Genomic DNA, 21,941 nt, shown 5'->3' with positions numbered 1-21,941 from the left:
TGGAGGGATATGGTGTGGGTGGAGAAGGGATATGGGGGTGGTTAAGGATGACGGATATGTTGGTGGTGGAGGAGAAATATGGGGGTGGTGGCATGTTTTCATGGTGGTGGAGGAGGGATATTTTGGTGGTGGTGGAAGAGGGATATGGTGGTGGGGGATATGGTGGTGGTGGAGGGCAGATATTGTGGTGGTGGTGGTGGTGGGATATCGTAGTGTGGAATATGGGGTTGGCGGAGGAGGGATATGGTGGTGCTGGTGGTGGTGATGGAAGGATAGGATAGTGGTGCAGGTGGAGGAAGGATATGGTGGTGGTGGAGGAGGAGGGATATGGTGGTGCTGGTGGTGGTAGAAGAGGGATATGGTGGTGGTGGTGGTGGTGGTGGAGGAGGGATGTGGTGGTGGTGGTGGTGGTGGTGGTGGAGGAGGAAGGATATGGTGGTGGTGGAGGAGGAGGGATATGGTGGTGCTGGTGGTGGTGGAGGAGGGATATGGTGGTGGTGGTGGAGGAGGGATGTGGTGGAGGAGGGATATGGTGGTGGTGGTGGAGGAGGGATGTGGTGGTGGTGGTGAAGGATGGATATGGTGGTGGTGGTGGTGGTGGTGGTGGTGGAGGAGGGATGTGGTGGTGGTGGTGGAGGAGGGATGTGGTGGTGGTGGTGGTGAAGGAGGGATATGGTGGTGATGGTGGTGGTGGAGGAGGGATGTGGTGGTGGTGGTGGAGGAGGGATGTGGTGGTGGTGGTGGTGAAGGAGGGATATGGTGGTGGTGGTGGAGGAGGGATGTGGTGGTGGGGGAGGGATATGGTGGTGGTGGTGGGGGAGGGATATGGTGGTGGTGGTGGGGGAGGGATATGGTGGTGGTGCGGGTGGGTTCTTCATTAGACTGTTAATAACTATAACATTTTGTCTGTCTGTTTCTCTCTCTCATCTTTCTCCTTGTTTTCCCGTCTCCCCCCTCGCTGTCTCTTTCCATTCCACTCCCTCTTCCCTCTCCCCCCCTCTCTATCCCTCTCTTTTTAGCATTCTGATCATGCTCATGACCCTGAGCGTGACATCCCCAGAGCTGATAAAAGGGACAATTACAGGGCTATATATTTATAAAACAGGGAACAACATTTTTCCGAAACTTCCTGCTGTCCCAGGGGCCACTCCTCACTCTCTGCTGTCCCAGGGGCCACTCCTCACTCTCTGCTGTCCCAGGGGCCACTCCTCACTCTCTGCTGTCCCAGGGTGCTCTCCCTGCTGAAGGTGAACCTTTAGATCATTCATGATTGAGGTAGGTTTCTTCGTTCCAATCAGCGTTTATTCAGAAAGCATCTGACAGGCATACGGGTTCAGAGTGGAGAACTTATCAGCATGATGGTACAGCCTAGTTCTGTTCTCTATATGTCTAGTCACAAACTTTACACCCTTTTTCTTAAAACCCGCTATATACGTGGCAGTGACTCCTTTTGCTCACCATCAGCCAAATTATAAATAGCAATTAATATTCATAGGCAGGAAGACAGCACGTTTTCCCAACCGTTACCCGTTATCTTTTAGACATTCACGGCAGAACAATGTCTCCCTATACGTTTCTCTCCCAGACCTCCTTGTGAGATGTCTTCTCACACTATCCATCTCTGTTCCGACAAACCTCCCTTGTTCCAGACTGATCTACAGTAGCTAAGGAATGCGTATAGAGAAGGGTTGGTGCTCACGTGCTTGGTCCCACGTAGATAATAGTTATAAGTTGTAAATATATTCTCTACTGCGTATGTAGGAATCTCCTCTCGTACTTGGATCGATCACCCCCCGGGAGGCCTTTTTTCCCCACTCTTAGAGTGCTGGACAGGAAAAGACGCGAGCAGATCGGAGGAGAAGTGATTGAGTCAGACACCAGTGAGCATTGTCAAAAACCTCTCCTGTTTATTAATGGTTACAGTCAGGTTTTATAGGCGAGCGTAGAAGAAAAAACGTATACGTGAGAAACTTACTTCCCTTTATGTTTATCTAGAAAGTGACAGGGGGAAAGTTACAGTTTGGGAACCAGTCTAGGGCACAACATATTTCTTGCTGTTAAGACACTTCATAAATTTAGGCTAAGCATGGTTGGCTAGAACTTCCTGTTTCTTCATTGTGAAACTATGTCTGAACATATAGTTCAGTAGTTCAGCCAACATTAAGTGGGTAAAAGGTCAGTTTAATATCAGCCTAAAAAGCATAATGGCAGTGTTAATATAGAATGGTTATATAGCAGACAAAATGGAGTCCCCCCCTTGATACACACATTATCATAAGTGATCAAAGAGAAGACAGCCCATGAGGTCTATACTGTAGATCCATAATCCAGTGATACCAGTGATCAATCATTGAAACCTATATAAGGGCTCTATAACTCCCTGAAGGTGGAGCGTAGCATACAGTATACCTTTCCCCTCCTCATTGGGACGGCCCTATAGGTAAATCATAACGTACTCACTGTATGTCCCCAGATGTCTCCTCCAGGCGTGCAGCCATAGCAGAGTCCAGAGATATCCAAAAAAGTGTAGATCCAGCGCACAGCGACAGAGAGCCGGGTCATCAAGATAAAGATTCTTTATTTAAGCGGCATTAAAAAAAACAGAGGGTGCAACACTCCGACGCGTTTCGCGCGTGATTTATCCTTGATAAAGTGCGGTCACGCACGAAACGCGTCGGAGTGTTGCACACTTTTTTGGTGATCTACAGTAGCTGTTCGCCTATCTCCAAAAACCATGTTTATTATCCTACAAATACAAGTACCAAGTTTTATACAACAGAGAAAAAAAATCAAAAGTAGTCCAATAGATTCCTGAATCACACGGGACATTTCTACACCTGCGCTCACTGCTATTCCGGGGGCCGCTCCTCACTCTTTGCACCCTACCAGCAGTCATTATACGGGAGGTCCTGAGCAGTTGGGTGTATCCTGGTTCTTCAAGCCCAGAGCTGTCATTGGTTCCTCACTGGATGTGGCCACTAGGAGCCATGGTGTCTGGGTGTTAACCTATTGCTGCATTAACTTATCGCCCACTTGTTCAAGGCAGAGAGAAGGGGGGAGGGAGAAGTTCATGGCTCAATCATAATTTGGAGATCTCAGGACGCTGTATCTTCACCTGGGCAAGGGGGAGGAAGAGGGAAGAAGAGTGAGGGAGAGGTGAGGAGGAATAGGAAAGAGAGGGAAAGGAAAAGGAGGAGAGAGAGGAGAGAGAGAGGAGAGAGGGAGATAGAGGAGAGAGAGAGAGAGCGCAAGCGCAGTTGGAGAAGGGGGGAGATAAGAAATAGTAATGGAAGGGAAAAAGAGAGAAGTTAGAGAGAACGAGAGAGAGAGAGAAAGAAAGAGAGAAAGAAAGGGCAAGCGAAGGAGGGGAGGGAAAGTGAGTGTGAGAAAGATGGAGTTAAATTGGGCAAAGAGAAGGGAGAGAAAGGGAGAATAGGAGGGAAGAAGCGATGATGAGGGAGAAGAGACACTATATACCTGGATGTTTGTGTTTACGTTTACCAGTGAGGGTTTGAAGCTGGATTTGGAATGACTGATATTGGAGGGGTCTGTAGAGAGAGGGACAGAGAGTGAGACACCGCTGGGTGACACAGTGACACAGACAGAAGGGAGCTATGAGTCTGTCCCTCCCGCCCGCAGGATGACAGTGACACAGACAGAAGGGAGCTATGAGCCTGTCCCTCCCCCCGCAGGGTGACACAGTGACACAGACAGAAGGGAGCTATGTGTCTGTCCCTCCCCCGCAGGGTGACACAGTGACACAGACAGAAGGGAGCTATGAGCCTGTCCCTCCCCCCGCAGGGTGACACAGTGACACAGACAGAAGGGAGCTATGAGTCTGTCCCTCCCCCCGCAGGGTGACACAGTGACACAGACAGAAGGGAGCTATGAGCCTGTCCCTCCCCCCACAGGGTGACACAGTGACACAGACAGAAGGGAGCTATGAGTCTGTCCCTCCTCCCCGCAGGGTGACACAGTGACACAGACAGAAGGGAGCTATGAGTCTGTCCCTCCCCCCGCAGGGTGACACAGTGACACAGACAGAAGGGAGCCATGAGTCTGTCCTCCCCCCGCAGGGTGACACAGTGACACAGACAGAAGGGAGCTATGAGCCTGTCCCTCCCGACCGCAGGGTGACACAGTGACACAGACAGAAGGGAGCTATGAGACTGTAAAGCAGGGTGATACAGTGACATAGACAGAAGGGAGCTATGAGTCTGTCCCTCCCCCTGCAGGGAGACACAGTGACACAGACAGAAGGGAGCTATGAGCCTGTCCCTCCCCCGCAGGGTGATACAGTGACACAGACAGAAGGGAGCTATGAGTCTGTCCCTCCCCCCGCAGGGTGACGCACTGACACAGACAGAAGGGAGCTATGAGCCTGTCCCTCCCCCCGCAGGGTGACAGTGACACAGACAGAAGGGAGTTATGAGTCTGTCCCTCCCCCTGCAGGGAGACACAGTGACACAGACAGAAGGGAGCTATGAGCCTGTCCCTCCCCCGCAGGGTGATACAGTGACACAGACAGAAGGGAGCTATGAGTCTGTCCCTCCCCCCGCAGGGTGACAGTGACACAGACAGAAGGGAGCTATGAGTCTGTCCCTCCCCCCACAGGGTGATAACAAGATGAGGATGTCTGTCAGAACAGGAGTAGCTGCGTAGTGTTCCCATTGGCTAGTTTGTAATCTCCGCCCTCCTTGCCTAAGCCTCACGTCACGCCCCCTTGCCCGATTGGCCAACACAGACCAACCCTCGTCCTGTTATCCAACGCCTGAATGCGTTATCCAACGCTCACCGCCACTGATTAACATGGGACTCGCTTTACAACGGTGTCACTACCCAACGCGACTTCCAGAACCGGTTCCGGTGGATAACTCAGAACCGCCTGTAAAGCTCTATCGTGATTTGTGTTGGGTCTCGCCAGAATACAAATACCTTTATTTGATTTCGGCGCCCTGCCTGGTGGTTGACCCCCCGTGAAAGAGCCTTGGTCTCCCGTGACAGTGGTGTTGAACGCTTGTGATGTCATGTGGTAGGATTGTTGGGTTGTGATGTCATTGTGATGTTGTCGGATTGGGGTGGCTCTGTTGTGGTGTTGCAGGGTTGGGGTATCATGTTGTGGTTGTGATGGAGAGGGGGCCCGGGGATCAGTATAATGAAGGTTAAGCCCAGTCCCTGTCCATCCTTCCTTGGGGCTCATTTGGCCACCGAACCCCCGGAGCGACCCTGCTATAATGTACTATGAAGCCCCTTGCATGACCTGTACTGTGATTCTTCTGTTCCTGTTGTGTAACTGTAATAAAGTATAATACGTGTGTGTTGATGTAACTATAAAGAAGAGTCTGGACACTCAGGGCTTTGTGCAGCTCACATTGTCCAGATTAAATGGCAGCTGCTCAGTCTGGAGGGGGAGAAGAGAGGCAGCGGACCAAGGATAAAGTGACCAGTGGCAGAGATCAGGCAGGGCGGTCATCCGTCCACAAAGCAGAGCATGTGGTTGCCCCCCAAGCCAGAGCGGTGCCAGCCCATCGGGAAATATGCTGTCGGCCTGGGGAAGCCGTTGCCGTGTCCCACTGGACCTTTTGTGTTTCCCTCCACATCCTTTTACCTCTGAGTGGCCAATGCAGATGAGCCCTTGCCTCCTGATTGGTCGGCGAGCAGCATCCGCGCTGTGATTGGTCGCTAGCCCCTCTACCATGCTTTGGGGAAGCTACCGTAGATAAGAGGAACCCGATCGGCGCTCCCGAGCTCATTCTGATCCTGACGTGGAGAAGGACTACGTGCGGTGCTCCGAGGCTGTGCCGGAGACGCCCCAAAAACGAGGCCGAGCCTTGCCAGACGGAGTGTGGAAGCAATTCCCAGGTAAGTCTTCAATATGGCGCCTGGCATGGAGCCAGCTAAGATCCCCCCATATCCCCTGTGTTAGTGAGTGTAGCTCTGATGTGTGTTTTTGTGTTGTGCTTGCTGGCTTCGGCTGGAATAAAAATGTATTGAACTGCAGTAGTGTTGTCATGTTGTGGTGTTGTAGTTCACGTACCCTCGTCTCCTGGTGTCGCCCCCTCGTTCCGGAAGGTGAAACCTCGCTCAGCGCTCCATTCATCGGTATCCTCGTACCACAGCTCCTCCTTATCCACGGAAAACGCGTTCCTGGGACCACAAAATACAACATAGTGACACAACTACACAACCACACAGTGACGCAGCCACACAGTGACCCAACTACACAACCACAGAGTGACACAGCAATGCAGCCATGCAGTGACCCAACTACACAACCACAGAGTGACACAAAACTTGACCACACAGAGCTACACAACCACACACAGATACACAATAAAACAGTGACCCAACTACACAGTGACAACTACAACCATACAGAAAGACTCAGCTACACAAAGTGACAGTGACTCAACCACACACAGCTACACACTGACACAACTACATAAGCATAATCACACAGATACACAACAAGAATGACACACACACAGTGACATAACTACACAAACAAACACAACTGCATAACAATACAATAACACCGGGACAACTATATAACGTACAAAAACATAATGATACAACTATACAACACAACACAAATCAATTACACAGCGACACAACTTTCCGTTCGCCTGGCAGCCATAGGCAGGGCCAGCACAACGCGTGTAACACATGGAGATGCTGCTCTCACCCGGTCTTGGGGCGTCTCGCCCTGTACAGGAGGATTCCCACGGTGACAATGACAATGAGCAGGACGGCGATGGCAGCGCCTATGCCCCCATACACACCCGACTTCAACACACGCCCTGTACACATCGGGGAGGTGTATAGGTAGAGATCTGTTTCGGGGCAGCTGCAGAGAGACACAACAACACAACGTTAGGGACAACTATACAATGACACAGCGTTACTAACAACCGCACAATGACACAGGGTTACTAACACAAGATGGGGAGTATTTATATAACGAGGGGTTATAAATACTCACAAACACTGTGGGCCTTTATACTTTATGATCCGACAGGCCCCCTGGTTGCAGTTCACTATATCAGGGGCTTGGTCACTGCAGAGAGATAGGCACGTCAGTCCGGACGCGGTGACTTTGGGGAAGTAATATTGCTTGAAGCCTTCTTCTATCCGCTCTGTGCAGAGAGCTGAGGGGCAGGAAGAGGGAGAGCAAAGGGAGAGCAGGGGGTCAGCATGGAGATCAGGGGGGCAGGAAGGAGAGCAGGGGGTCAGCATGGAGATCAGGGGGGCAGGAAGGAGAGCAGGGGGTCAGCATGGAGATCAGGGGGGCAGGAAGAGGGAGAGCAGGGGGTCAACATGGAGAGCAGGGGGGCAGGAAGGAGAGCAGGGTGTCAGCATGGAGAGCAGAGGGGCAGGAAGAGGGAGAGAAGGGGGTCAGGATGGAGATCAGGTGGGCAGCATGGATGAGAGCAGGAAGGAGGAGAGGGTGGGGGGGGGCAGAACAGAGGAGAGCCAGGGAGTCAGCAATAAGGGGCAGGAAGATGGAGGGAGGGTGGGGGGGAGGGGGCAGAATTGATGAGATCCGGGGGCTAAAAGATGTTGGGGATGACGGAAGCAAGGGATAAGGCCCAATGGCAGGATGGGGGGTGGGGGTGGAGAAGGGGTATGCACATGGGCAGGATGGGGGGTGGGGAGGGGGTATGCACATGGGCAGGATGAGGTGAGGGGGCAGGGGAAGGAGTATGTACATGGGCAGGATGAGGTGAGGGGGCAGGGAAGGGGTATGTACATGGGCAGGATGAGATGAGGGGGTGGGGAAGGGTTATGTACATGGGCAGGATGAGGTGAGGGGGCAGGGAAGGGGTATGTACATGGGCAGGATGAGGTGAGTGGGTGGGGAAGGAGTATGTACATGGGCAGGACGAGGTGAGGGGAAGGGGTATGTACATGGGCAGGATGAGGTGAGGGGGCAGGGAAAGGGTATGTACATGGGCAGGATGAGGTGAGTGGGTGGGGAAGGGGTATGTACATGGGCAGGATGAGGTGAGGGGAAGGGGTATGTACATGGGCAGGATGAGGTGAGGGGGCAGGGAAGAGGTATGTACGTGGGCAGGATGAGGTGAGGGGTGGGGAAGGGGTATTTTCGTGGGCAGGATGAGGTGAGGGGGCGGGGAAGGGGTATGTACATGGGCAAGATGAGGTGAGGGGGCGAGGAAGGGTTATATATATGGGCAGGATGAGGTGAGGGGGCAGGGAAGGGGTATGTACATGGGCAGGATGAGGTGAGGGGAATGGGTAAGTACATGGGCAGGATGAGGTGAGGGGGCGGGGAAGGGTATGTACATGGGCAGGATGAGGTGAGGGTGGGGAAGCGGTATGTACATGGGCAGGATGAGGTGAGGGGGCGGGGAAGGGGTATGTATATGGGCAGGATGAGGTGAGGGACAGGGAAGGGGTATGTACATGGGCAGGATGAGGTGAGGGGGCGGGGAAGGGGTATGTACATGGGCAGGATGAGGTGAGGGGACGGGGAAGGGGTATGTACGTGGGCAGGATGAGGTGAGGGGGAAGAGAAGGGGTATGTACATGGGCAGGATGAGGTGAGGGGGCAGGGAAGGGATATGTACATGGGCAGGATGAGGTGATGGGGCAGAGAAGGGGTATGTACATGGGCAGGATGAGATGAGGGGGTGGGAAAGGGGTATGTACATGGGCAGGATGAGGTGAGGGGGTGGGGAAGGGGTATGTACATGGGCAGGATGAGGTGAGGGGGTGGGGAAGGGGTATGTACATGGGCAGGATGACGTGAGGGGGCGGGGAAGGGGTATGTACATGGGCAGGATGAGGTGAGGGGGCGGGGAAGGGGTATGTACATGGGCAGGATGAGGTGAGGGAACGGGGAAGGGGTATGTACATGGGCAGGATGATGTGAGGGGGCAGGGAAGGGGTATGTACATGGGCAGGATGAGATGAGGGAGTGGGAAAGGGGTATGTACATGGGCAGGATGAGGTGAGGGGGTGGGGAAGGGGTATGTACATGGGCAGGATGAGGTGAGGGGACGGGGTATATACATGGGCAGGATGAGGTGAGGGGGTGGGGTATGTACATGGGCAGGATAAGGTGAGGGGGTGGGGTATGTACATGAGCAGGACGAGGTGAGGGGGTGGGGAAGGGGTATGTACATGGGCAGGATGAGGTGAGGGGGCGGGGAAGGGGTATGTTAATGGGCAGGATGAGGTGAGGGGGCAGGGAAAGGGTATGTACATGGGCAGGATGAGGTGAGGGGGTGCGGAAGGGGTATGTACATGGGCAGCATGAGGTGAGGGGGTGGGGAAGGGGTATGTACATGCGCAGGATGACGTGAGGGGGCAGGGAAGGGGTATGTACATGGGCAGGATGAGTTGAGGGGGCGGGGAAGGGGTATGTACATGGGCAGGATGAGGTGAGGGGACGGGGAAGGGGTATGTACATGGGCAGGATGATGTGAGGGGGCAGGGAAGGGGTATGTACATGGGCAGGATGAGATGAGGGAGTGGGAAAGGGGTATGTACATGGGCAGGATGAGGTGAGGGGGTGGGGAAGGGGTATGTACATGGGCAGGATGAGGTGAGGGTGTGGGGAAGGGGTATGTACATGGGCAGGATGAGGTGAGGGGGCAGGGAAGGGGTATGTACATGGGCAGCATGAGGTGAGGGGGTAGGGAAGGGGTATGTATATGGGCAGGATGAGGTGAGGGGTGGGGTATGTACATGGGCAGGATGAGGTGAGGGGGTGGGGTATGTACATGGGCAGGATGAGGTGAGGGGGTGGGGAAGGGGTTTGTACATGGGCAGGATGAGGTGAGGGGGTGCGGAAGGTGTATGTACACGGGCAGAATGAGGTGAGGGGGCAGGGAAGGGGTATGTACATGGGCAGGATGAGGTGACGGTGGGGAAGGGGTATGTACATGGGCAGGATGAAGTGAGGGGGCAGGGAAGGGGTATGTACATGGGCAGGATGAGGTGAGGGGGCAGGGAAGGGGTATGTACATGGGCAGGATGAGGTGAGGAGGTCGGGAAGGGGTATGTATATGGGCAGGATGAGGTGAGGGGGTGGGGAAGGGGTATGTACATGGGCAGGATCAGGTGAGGGGGCAGGGAAGGGGTATGTACATGGGCAGGATGAGGTGAGGGGGCAGGGAAGGGGTATGTACATGGGCAGGATGAGGTGAGGGGCAGGGAAGGGGTATGTATATGGGCAGGATGAGGTGAGGGGGCAGGGAAAGGGTATGTATATGGGCAGGATGAGTTGAGGGGGCGGGGAAGGTGTATGTACATGGGCAGGATGAGGTGAGGGGGTGGGAAGGGGTATGTACATGGTCAGGATGAGGTGAGGGGTGGGGAAGGGGTATGTACATGGGCAGGATGAGGTGAGGGGGTGGGGAAGGGGTATGTACATGGGCAGGATGAGGTGAGGGGGTGGGGAAGGGGTATGTATATGGGCAGGACGAGGTGAGGGGGCAGGGAAGGGGTATGTACATGGGCAGGATGAGGTGAAGGGGCAGGGAAGGGTTATGTATATGGGCAGGATGAGGTGAGGGGGTGGGGAAGGGGTATGTACATGGGCAGGATGAGGTGAGGGGAAGGGGTATTTACATGGGCAGGATGAGGTGAGGGGGTGGGGAAGGGGTTTGTACATGGGCAGGATGAGGTGAGGGGAAGGGGTATTTACATGGGCAGGATGAGGTGAGGGGGTGGGGAAGGGGTATGTACATGGGCAGGATGAGGTGAGGGGGTGGGGAAGGGGTATGTACATGGGCAGGATGAGGTGAGGGGACAGGGAAGGGGCATGTACATGGGCAGGATGAGGTGAGTGGGCGGGGAAGGGGAATGTACATGGGCAGGATGAGGTGAGGGGGCAGGGAGGAGTATGTACATGGGCAGGATGAGGTGAGGGGTGGGGAAGGGGTATGTACATGGGCAGGATGAGGTGAAGGAGCAGGGAAGGGGTATGTAAATGGGCAGGATGAGGTGAGGGTGGGGAAGGGGTATGTACATGGGCAGGATGAGGTGAGGGGGCAGGGAAGGGGTATGTACATGGGTAGGATGAGGTGAGGGGGCGGGGAAGGGGTATGTATATGGGCAGGATGAGGTGAGGGGGAAGGGAAGGGGTATGTACATGGGCAGGATGAGATGAGGGGGTGGGGAAGGGGTATGTACATGGGCAGGATGAGGTGAGGGGGTGGGGAAGGGGTATGTACATGGGCAGGATGAGGTGAGGGGGCAGGGAAGGGGTATGTACATGGGCAGGATGAGGTGAGGGGGCAGGGAAGGGGTATGTACATGAGCAGGATGAGGTGAGGGGTGGGGAAGGGGTATGTACATGGGCAGGATGAGGTGCGGGGGCAGGGAAGGGGTATGTACATCGGCAGGATGAGGTGAGGGGGTGGGGAAGGGGTATGTATATGGGCAGGATGAGGTGAGGGTGGGGAAGGGGTATGTACATGGGCAGGATGAGGTGAGGGGGCAGGGAAGGGATATGTACATGGGCAGGATGAGGTGAGGGGGCAGGGAAGGGGTATGTACATGAGCAGGATGAGGTGAGGGGGTGGGGAAGGGGTATGTACATGGGCAGGATGGGTTGACGGGGCAGGGAAGGGGTATGTACATGGGCAGGATGAGGTGAGGGGGCAGGGAAGGGGTATGTACATGGGCAGGATGAGGTGAGGGGGCAGGGAAGGGGTATGTAAATGTGCAGGACGAGGTGAGGGGGTGGCGAAGGGGTATGTACATGGGCAGGATGAGGTGAGGGGGCAGGGAAGGGGAATGTACATGGGCAGGATGATGTGAGAGTACAGGGAAGGGGTATGTACATGGGCAGGATGAGGTGAGTGGGCGGGGAAGGGGTATGTACATGGGCAGGATGAGGTGAGGGGCGGGGAAGGGGTATGTAAATGGGCAGGATGAGGTGAGGGTGGGGAAGGGGTATGTACATGGGCAGGATGAGGTGAGGGGGCAGGGAAGGGGTATGTACATGGGTAGGATGAGGTGAGGGGGCGGGGAAGGGGTATGTATATGGGCAGGATGAGGTGAGGGGGAAGGGAAGGGGTATGTACATGGGCAGGATGAGATGAGGGGGTGGGGAGGGGTATGTACATGGGCAGGATGAGGTGAGGGGGTGGGGAAGGGGTATGTACATTGGCAGGATGAGGTGAGGGGGCAGGGAAGGGGTATGTACATGGGCAGGATGAGGTGAGGGGGCAGGGAAGGGGTATGTACATGAGCAGGATGAGGTGAGGGGTGGGGAAGGGGTATGTACATGGGCAGGATGAGGTGAGGGGGCAGGGAAGGGATATGTACATGGGCAGGATGAGGTGAGGGGGCAGGGAAGGGGTATGTACATGGGTAGGATGAGGTGAGGGGGCGGGGAAGGGGTATGTATATGGGCAGGATGAGGTGCGGGGGCAGGGAAGGGGTATGTACATCGGCAGGATGAGGTGAGGGGGTGGGGAAGGGGTATGTATATGGGCAGGATGAGGTGAGGGTGGGGAAGGGGTATGTACATGGGCAGGATGAGGTGAGGGGGCAGGGAAGGGGTATGTACGTGGGCAGGATGAGGTGAGGGGGTGGGGAAGGGGTATGTACATGGGCAGGATGAGGTGAGGGGGTGGGGAAGGGGTATGTACATGGGCAGGATGAGGTGAGGGGGCAGGGAAGGGATATGTACATGGGCAGGATGAGGTGAGGGGGCAGGGAAGGGGTATGTACATGAGCAGGATGAGGTGAGGGGGTGGGGAAGGGGTATGTACATGGGCAGGATGGGTTGACGGGGCAGGGAAGGGGTATGTACATGGGCAGGATGAGGTGAGGGGGCAGGGAAGGGGTATGTACATGGGCAGGATGAGGTGAGGGGGCAGGGAAGGGGAATGTACATGGGCAGGATGATGTGAGAGTACAGGGAAGGGGTATGTACATGGGCAGGATGAGGTGAGTGGGCGGGGAAGGGGTATGTACATGGGCAGGATGAGGTGAGGGGCGGGGAAGGGGTATGTAAATGGGCAGGATGAGGTGAGGGTGGGGAAGGGGTATGTACATGGGCAGGATGAGGTGAGGGGGCAGGGAAGGGGTATGTACATGGGTAGGATGAGGTGAGGGGGCGGGGAAGGGGTATGTATATGGGCAGGATGAGGTGAGGGGGAAGGGAAGGGGTATGTACATGGGCAGGATGAGATGAGGGGGTGGGGAGGGGTATGTACATGGGCAGGATGAGGTGAGGGGGTGGGGAAGGGGTATGTACATTGGCAGGATGAGGTGAGGGGGCAGGGAAGGGGTATGTACATGGGCAGGATGAGGTGAGGGGGCAGGGAAGGGGTATGTACATGAGCAGGATGAGGTGAGGGGTGGGGAAGGGGTATGTACATGGGCAGGATGAGGTGAGGGGGCAGGGAAGGGATATGTACATGGGCAGGATGAGGTGAGGGGGCAGGGAAGGGGTATGTACATGGGTAGGATGAGGTGAGGGGGCGGGGAAGGGGTATGTATATGGGCAGGATGAGGTGCGGGGGCAGGGAAGGGGTATGTATATCGGCAGGATGAGGTGAGGGGGTGGGGAAGGGGTATGTATATGGGCAGGATGAGGTGAGGGTGGGGAAGGGGTATGTACATGGGCAGGATGAGGTGAGGGGGCAGGGAAGGGGTATGTACGTGGGCAGGATGAGGTGAGGGGGTGGGGAAGGGGTATGTACATGGGCAGGATGAGGTGAGGGGGTGGGGAAGGGGTATGTACATGGGCAGGATGAGGTGAGGGGGCAGGGAAGGGATATGTACATGGGCAGGATGAGGTGAGGGGGCAGGGAAGGGGTATGTACATGAGCAGGATGAGGTGAGGGGGTGGGGAAGGGGTATGTACATGGGCAGGATGGGTTGACGGGGCAGGGAAGGGGTATGTACATGGGCAGGATGAGGTGAGGGGGCAGGGAAGGGGTATGTACATGGGCAGGATGAGGTGAGGGGCAGGGAAGGGGTATGTACATGGGCAGGATGAGGTGAGGGGGTGGCGAAGGGGTATGTACATGGGCAGGATGAGGTGAGGGGGCAGGGAAGGGGTATGTACATGGGCAGGATGATGTGAGAGTACAGGGAAGGGGTATGTACATGGGCAGGATGAGGTGAGTGGGCGGGGAAGGGGTATGTACATGGGCAGGATGAGGTGAGGGGCGGGGAAGGGGTATGTACATGGGCAGGATGAGGTGAGGGGGCAGGGAGGGGTATGTACATGGGCAGGATGAGGTGAGGGGTGGGGAAGGGGTATGTACATGGGCAGGATGAGGTGAGGGGGAAGGGAAGGGGTATGTACATGGGCAGGATGAGGTGAGGGGGTGGGAAGGGGGATGTACATGGGCAGGATGAGGTGAGGGGCGGGGAAGGGATATGTACATGGGCAGGATGAGGTGAGGGGGTGGGGAAGGGGTATGTTCATGGGCAGGATGAGGTGAGGGGACAGGGAAGGGGTATGTACATGGGCAGGATGAGGTGAGGGGGCAGGGAAGGGGTATGTAAATGGGCAGGATGAGGTGAGGGGGCGGGGAAAGGGTATATATATGGGCAGGATGAGGTGAGGGGGCAGGGAAGGGGTATGTACATGGGCAGGATGAGATGAGGGGGCGGGGAAGGGATATGTACATGGGCAGGATGAGATGAGGGGGTGGGGAAGGGATATGTACATGGGCAGGATGAGGTGCGGAGGCAGGGAAGGGGTATGTACATGGGCAGGATGAGGTGAGGGTGGGGAAGGGGTATGTACATGGGCAGGATGAGGTGAGGGGGCAGGGAAGGTGTATGTACATGGGCAGGATGAGGTGAGGGGGCAGGGAAGGGGTATGTACATGGGCAGGATGAGGTGAGGGGGCAGGAAAGGGGTATGTACATGGGCATGATGAGGTGAGGGGGTGGGGAAGGGGTATGTATATGGGCAGGACGAGGTGAGGGGGCAGGGAAGGGGTATGTACATGGGCAGGATGAGGTGAGGGGGTGGGGAAGGGGTATGTATATGGGCAGGACGAGGTGAGGGGGCAGGGAAGGGGTATGTACATGGGCAGGATGAGGTGAGGGGGCAGGGAAGGGTTATGTATATGGGCAGGATGAGCTGAGGGGGTGGGGAAGGGGTATGTACATGGGCAAGATGAGGTGAGGGAGTGGGGAAGGGGTATGTATATGGGCAGGATGAGGTGAGGGGGTGGGGAAGGGGTATGTACATGGGCAGGATGAGGTGAGGGGAAGGGGTATTTACATGGGCAGGATGAGGTGAGGGGGTGGGGAAGGGGTATGTACATGGGCAGGATGAGGTGAGGGGGTGGGGAAGGGGTATGTACATGGGCAGGATGAGGTGAGGGGACAGGGAAGGGGTATGTACATGGGCAGGATGAGGTGAGTGGGCGGGGAAGGGGTATGTACATGGGCAGGATGAGGTGAGGGGCAGGGAAGGGGTATGTACATGTGCAGGATGAGGTGAGGGGGAGGGAGGGGTATGTACATGGGCAGGATGAGGTGAGGGGTGGGGAAGGGGTATGTACATGGGCAGGATGAGGTGAAGGGGCAGGGAAGGGGTATGTAAATGGGCAGGATGAGGTGAGGGGGCAGGGAAGGGGTATGTACATGGGTAGGATGAGGTGAGGGGGCAGGTAAGGGGTATGTACATGGGTAGGATGAGGTGAGGGGACGGGGAAGGGGTATGTACATGGGCAGGATGAGGTGCGGGGGCAGGGAAGGGGTATGTACATCGGCAGGATGAGGTGAGGGGGTGGGGAAGGGGTATGTATATGGGCAGGATGAGGTGAGGGTGGGGAAGGGGTATGTACATGGGCAGGATGAGGGGAGGGGGCAGGGAAGGGGTATATACGTTTGCAGGATGAGGTGAGGGGGTGGGGAAGGGTTATGTACATGGGCAGGATGAGGTGAGGGGGTGGGGAAGGGGTATGTACATGGGCAGGATGATGTGAGGGGGCAGGGATAGGGTATGTACATGGGCAGGATGAGGTGAGGGGGCAGGGAAGGGGTATGTACATGAGCAGGATGAGGTGAGGGGGTGGGGAAGGGGTATGTACATGGGCAGGATGGGTTGACGGGGCAGGGAAGGGGTATGTACATGGGCAGGATGAGGTGAGGGTGCAGGGAAGGGGTATGTACATGGGCAGGATGAGGTGAGGGGCAGGGAAGGGGTATGTACATGGGCAGGATGAGGTGAGGGGGTGGGGAAGGGGTATGTACATGGGCAGGATCAGGTGAGGGGGTGGGGAAGGGGTATGTATATGGGCAGAATGAGGTGAGGGGGCAGGGAAGGGGTATGTACATGGGCAGGATGAGGTGAGAGGACAGGGAAGGGGTATGTACATGGGCAGGATGAGGTGAGTGGGCGGGGAAGGGGTATGTACATGGGCAGGATGAGGTGAGGGGCGGGGAAGGGGTATGTACATGGGCAGGATGAGGTGAGGGGCAGGGAAGGGGTATGTACATGTGCAGGATGAGGTGAGGGGGAGGGAGGGGTATGTACATGGGCAGGATGAGGTGAGGGGTGGGGAAGGGGTATGTACATGGGCAGGATGAGGTGAAGGGGCAGGGAAGGGGTATGTAAATGGGCAGGATGAGGTGAGGGGGCAGGGAAGGGGTATGTACATGGGTAGGATGAGGTGAGGGGGCAGGGAAGGGGTATGTACATGGGTAGGATGAGGTGAGGGGACGGGGAAGGGGTATGTACATGGGCAGGATGAGGTGCGGGGGCAGGGAAGGGGTATGTACATCGGCAGGATGAGGTGAGGGGGTGGGGAAGGGGTATGTATATGGGCAGGATGAGGTGAGGGTGGGGAAGGGGTATGTACATGGGCAGGATGAGGGGAGGGGGCAGGGAAGGGGTATATACGTTTGCAGGATGAGGTGAGGGGGTGGGGAAGGGTTATGTACATGGGCAGGATGAGGTGAGGGGGTGGGGAAGGGGTATGTACATGGGCAGGATGATGTGAGGGGGCAGGGATGGGGTATGTACATGGGCAGGATGAGGTGAGGGGGCAGGGAAGGGGTATGTACATGAGCAGGATGAGGTGAGGGGGTGGGGAAGGGGTATGTACATGGGCAGGATGGGTTGACGGGGCAGGGAAGGGGTATGTACATGGGCAGGATGAGGTGAGGGTGCAGGGAAGGGGTATGTACATGGGCAGGATGAGGTGAGGGGCAGGGAAGGGGTATGTACATGGGCAGGATGAGGTGAGGGGGTGGGGAAGGGGTATGTACATGGGCAGGATCAGGTGAGGGGGTGGGGAAGGGGTATGTATATGGGCAGAATGAGGTGAGGGGGCAGGGAAGGGGTATGTACATGGGCAGGATGAGGTGAGAGGACAGGGAAGGGGTATGTACATGGGCAGGATGAGGTGAGTGGGCGGGGAAGGGGTATGTACATGGGCAGGATGAGGTGAGGGGCGGGGAAGGGGTATGTACATGGGCAGGAAGAGGTGAGGGGGCAGGGAGGGGTATGTACATGGGCAGGATGAGGTGAGGGGTTGGTAAGGGGTATGTACATGGGCAGGATGAGGTGAGGGGGCAGGGAAGGGGTATGTACATGGGCAGGATGAGGTGAGGGGGCAGGGAAGGGGTATGTACATGGGCAGGATGAGGTGAGGGGGCAGGGAAGGGGTATGTACATGGGCAGGATGAGGTGAGGGGGCAGGGAAGGGGTATGTACATGGGCAGGATGAGGTGAGGGGGTGGGGAAGGGGTATGTACATGGGCAGGATGAGGTGAGGGGGCAGGGAAGGGGTATGTACATGGGCAGGATGAGGTGAGGGGGCAGGGAAGGGGTATGTAAATGTGCAGGATGAGGTGAGGGGGCGGGGAAGGGGTATGTATATGGGCAGGATGAGGTGAGGGGGCAGGGAAGGGGTATGTACATGGGCAGGATGAGATGAGGGGGTGGGAAGGGGTTTGTACATGGGCAGGATGAGGTGCGGGGGCAGGGAAGGGGTATGTACATGGGCAGGATGAGGTGAGGGGGTGGGGAAGGGGTATGTATATGGGCAGGATGAGGTGAGGGTGGGGAAGGGGTATGTACATGGGCAGGATGAGGTATGGGGGAAAGAAGTGTATGTATATGGGCAGGATGAGGTGAGGGGGCGGGGTAGAGGGGAATGTACATGGGCAGGATGAGGTGAGGGGGTGGGGAAGGGGTATGTACATGGGCAGGATCAGGTGAGGGGGTGGGGAAGGGGTATGTATATGGGCAGAATGAGGTGAGGGGGCAGGGAAGGGGTATGTACATGGGCAGGATGAGGTGAGAGGACAGGGAAGGGGTATGTACATGGGCAGGATGAGGTGAGTGGGCGGGGAAGGGGTATGTACATGGGCAGGATGAGGTGAGGGGCGGGGAAGGGGTATGTACATGGGCAGGAAGAGGTGAGGGGGCAGGGAGGGGTATGTACATGGGCAGGATGAGGTGAGGGGTTGGTAAGGGGTATGTACATGGGCAGGATGAGGTGAGGGGGCAGGGAAGGGGTATGTACATGGGCAGGATGAGGTGAGGGGGCAGGGAAGGGGTATGTACATGGGCAGGATGAGGTGAGGGGGCAGGGAAGGGGTATGTACATGGGCAGGATGAGGTGAGGGGGCAGGGAAGGGGTATGTACATGGGCAGGATGAGGTGAGGGGGTGGGGAAGGGGTATGTACATGGGCAGGATGAGGTGAGGGGGCAGGGAAGGGGTATGTACATGGGCAGGATGAGGTGAGGGGGCAGGGAACGGGTATGTAAATGTGCAGGATGAGGTGAGGGGGCGGGGAAGGGGTATGTATATGGGCAGGATGAGGTGAGGGGGCAGGGAAGGGGTATGTACATGGGCAGGATGAGATGAGGGGGTGGGGAAGGGGTTTGTACATGGGCAGGATGAGGTGCGGGGGCAGGGAAGGGGTATGTACATGGGCAGGATGAGGTGAGGGGGTGGGGAAGGGGTATGTATATGGGCAGGATGAGGTGAGGGTGGGGAAGGGGTATGTACATGGGCAGGATGAGGTATGGGGGAAAGAAGTGTATGTATATGGGCAGGATGAGGTGAGGGGGCGGGGTAGAGGGGAATGTATATGGGCAGGATGAGGTGAGGGGGCGGGGAAGGGTATGTATATGGGCAGGATGAGGTGAGGGGGCGGGGAAGGGGTAGGTACAAGGGCAGGATGAGGTGAGGGGGAAGGGAAGGGGTATGTACATGGGCAGGATGAGGTGAGGGGGTGGGGAATGGGTATGTACATGGGCAGGATGAGGTGAGGGGACGGGGAAGGGGTATATACGTGGGCAGGATGAGGTGAGGGGGCAGGGAAGGGGTATGTACATGGGCAGGATGAGGTGAGGGGGCAGGGAAGGGGTATGTACATGAGCAGGATGAGGTGAGGGGGTGGGGAAGGGGTATGTACATGGCAGGATGGGGTGACGGGGCAGGGAAGGGGTATGTACATGGGCAAGATGAGGTGAGGGGGTGGGGAAGGGGTATGTACATGGGCAGGATGGGGTGACGGGGCAGGGAAGGGGTATGTACATGGGCAGGATGAGGTCAGGGGGCAGGGAAGGGGTATGTACATCGGCAGGATGAGGTGAGGGGGTGGGGAAGGGGTATGTATATGGGCAGGATGAGGTGAGGGTGGGGAAGGGGTATGTACATGGGCAGGATGAGGGGAGGGGGCAGGGAAGGGGTATATACGTTTGCAGGATGAGGTGAGGGGGTGGGGAAGGGTTATGTACATGGGCAGGATGAGGTGAGGGGGTGGGGAAGGGGTATGTACATGGGCAGGATGATGTGAGGGGGCAGGGATGGGGTATGTACATGGGCAGGATGAGGTGAGGGGGCAGGGAAGGGGTATGTACATGAGCAGGATGAGGTGAGGGGGTGGGGAAGGGGTATGTACATGGGCAGGATGGGTTGACGGGGCAGGGAAGGGGTATGTACAGTACATGGGCAGGATGAGGTGAGGGTGCAGGGAAGGGGTATGTACATGGGCAGGATGAGGTGAGGGGCAGGGAAGGGGTATGTACATGGGCAGGATGAGGTGAGGGGGTGGGGAAGGGGTATGTACATGGGCAGGATCAGGTGAGGGGGTGGGGAAGGGGTATGTATATGGGCAGAATGAGGTGAGGGGGCAGGGAAGGGGTATGTACATGGGCAGGATGAGGTGAGAGGACAGGGAAGGGGTATGTACATGGGCAGGATGAGGTGAGTGGGCGGGGAAGGGGTATGTACATGGGCAGGATGAGGTGAGGGGCGGGGAAGGGGTATGTACATGGGCAGGAAGAGGTGAGGGGGCAGGGAGGGGTATGTACATGGGCAGGATGAGGTGAGGGGTTGGTAAGGGGTATGTACATGGGCAGGATGAGGTGAGGGGGCAGGGAAGGGGTATGTACATGGGCAGGATGAGGTGAGGGGGCAGGGAAGGGGTATGTACATGGGCAGGATGAGGTGAGGGGGCAGGGAAGGGGTATGTACATGGGCAGGATGAGGTGAGGGGGCAGGGAAGGGGTATGTACATGGGCAGGATGAGGTGAGGGGGTGGGGAAGGGGTATGTACATGGGCAGGATGAGGTGAGGGGGCAGGGAAGGGGTATGTACATGGGCAGGATGAGGTGAGGGGGCAGGGAAGGGGTATGTAAATGTGCAGGATGAGGTGAGGGGGCGGGGAAGGGGTATGTAGATGGGCAGGATGAGGTGAGGGGGCAGGGAAGGGGTATGTACATGGGCAGGATGAGATGAGGGGGTGGGGAAGGGGTTTGTACATGGGCAGGATGAGGTGCGGGGGCAGGGAAGGGGTATGTACATGGGCAGGATGAGGTGAGGGGGTGGGGAAGGGGTATGTATATGGGCAGGATGAGGTGAGGGTGGGGAAGGGGTATGTACATGGGCAGGATGAGGTATGGGGGAAAGAAGTGTATGTATATGGGCAGGATGAGGTGAGGGGGCGGGGTAGAGGGGAATGTATATGGGCAGGATGAGGTGAGGGGGCGGGGAAGGGTATGTATATGGGCAGGATGAGGTGAGGGGGCGGGGAAGGGGTAGGTACAAGGGCAGGATGAGGTGAGGGGGAAGGGAAGGGGTATGTACATGGGCAGGATGAGGTGAGGGGGTGGGGAATGGGTATGTACATGGGCAGGATGAGGTGAGGGGACGGGGAAGGGGTATATACGTGGGCAGGATGAGGTGAGGGGGCAGGGAAGGGGTATGTACATGGGCAGGATGAGGTGAGGGGGCAGGGAAGGGGTATGTACATGAGCAGGATGAGGTGAGGGGGTGGGGAAGGGGTATGTACATGGCAGGATGGGGTGACGGGGCAGGGAAGGGGTATGTACATGGGCAAGATGAGGTGAGGGGGTGGGGAAGGGGTATGTACATGGGCAGGATGGGGTGACGGGGCAGGGAAGGGGTATGTACATGGGCAGGATGAGGTCAGGGGGCAGGGAAGGGGTATGTATATGGGCAGGATGAGGTGAGGGGACAGGGAAGGGGTATGTACATGGGCAGGATGAGGTGAGGGGGCAGGGAAGGGTTATGTATATGGGCAGGATGAGGTGAGGGGACAGGGAAGGGGTATGTACATGGGCAGGATGAGGTGAGGGGGCAGGGAAGGGGTATGTACATGGGAAGGATGAGGTGAGGGGGTGGGGAAGGGGTATGTACATGGGCAGGATGAGGTGAGGGGGCAGGGAATTGGTATGTACATGGGCAGGATGAGGTGAGGGGACAGGGAAGGGGTATGTACATGGGCAGGATGGGATGAGGTGAGGGGGTGGGGAAGGGGTATGTTTATGGGCAGGATGAAAGAAGATGGTAAATGATAAATAGACCCGATAATGTACAAGGAAAACACACTTAATACAGGTCGGACACAACATTAGGCCACACGTCTATCTCTCACCTTCTGCATCTGGAACATCTGTTGTATCGATTCGCGTAACATCAGAAACACACAGGTCAGCTGTGAAAAG

General features: G+C 56.7%; 1 protein-coding gene across 2 annotated transcripts in view; it reads right to left on the bottom strand.

The window, feature by feature from the left end:
* Positions 1-1,885: 1,885 nt before the first annotated feature.
* Positions 1,886-21,941, bottom strand: part of LOC142483243 (uncharacterized) — a 37,739-nt gene continuing 17,683 nt past the window's right edge. Inside the window, exons 7-12 of one of the 2 annotated variants that reach the window (XM_075583306.1) lie at positions 21,872-21,931; positions 6,983-7,148; positions 6,686-6,847; positions 6,038-6,147; positions 3,478-3,548; positions 1,886-3,115 (exon numbers count right to left, since the gene is read on the bottom strand). In XM_075583306.1, the coding sequence (XP_075439421.1) occupies positions 3,080-3,115; positions 3,478-3,548; positions 6,038-6,147; positions 6,686-6,847; positions 6,983-7,148; positions 21,872-21,931 (605 nt within the window). In that variant the 3' untranslated portion in view covers positions 1,886-3,079. The remainder of the gene's footprint in view (positions 3,116-3,477; positions 3,549-6,037; positions 6,148-6,685; positions 6,848-6,982; positions 7,149-21,871; positions 21,932-21,941) is intronic. The other variant, XM_075583308.1, reaches the window with a different exon arrangement.

Source organism: Ascaphus truei, unplaced genomic scaffold (genome assembly GCF_040206685.1).
Source record: "Ascaphus truei isolate aAscTru1 unplaced genomic scaffold, aAscTru1.hap1 HAP1_SCAFFOLD_311, whole genome shotgun sequence".
Classification (NCBI taxonomy): domain Eukaryota; kingdom Metazoa; phylum Chordata; class Amphibia; order Anura; family Ascaphidae; genus Ascaphus; species Ascaphus truei.
This window is presented reverse-complemented; position numbering and strand designations above follow the sequence as displayed.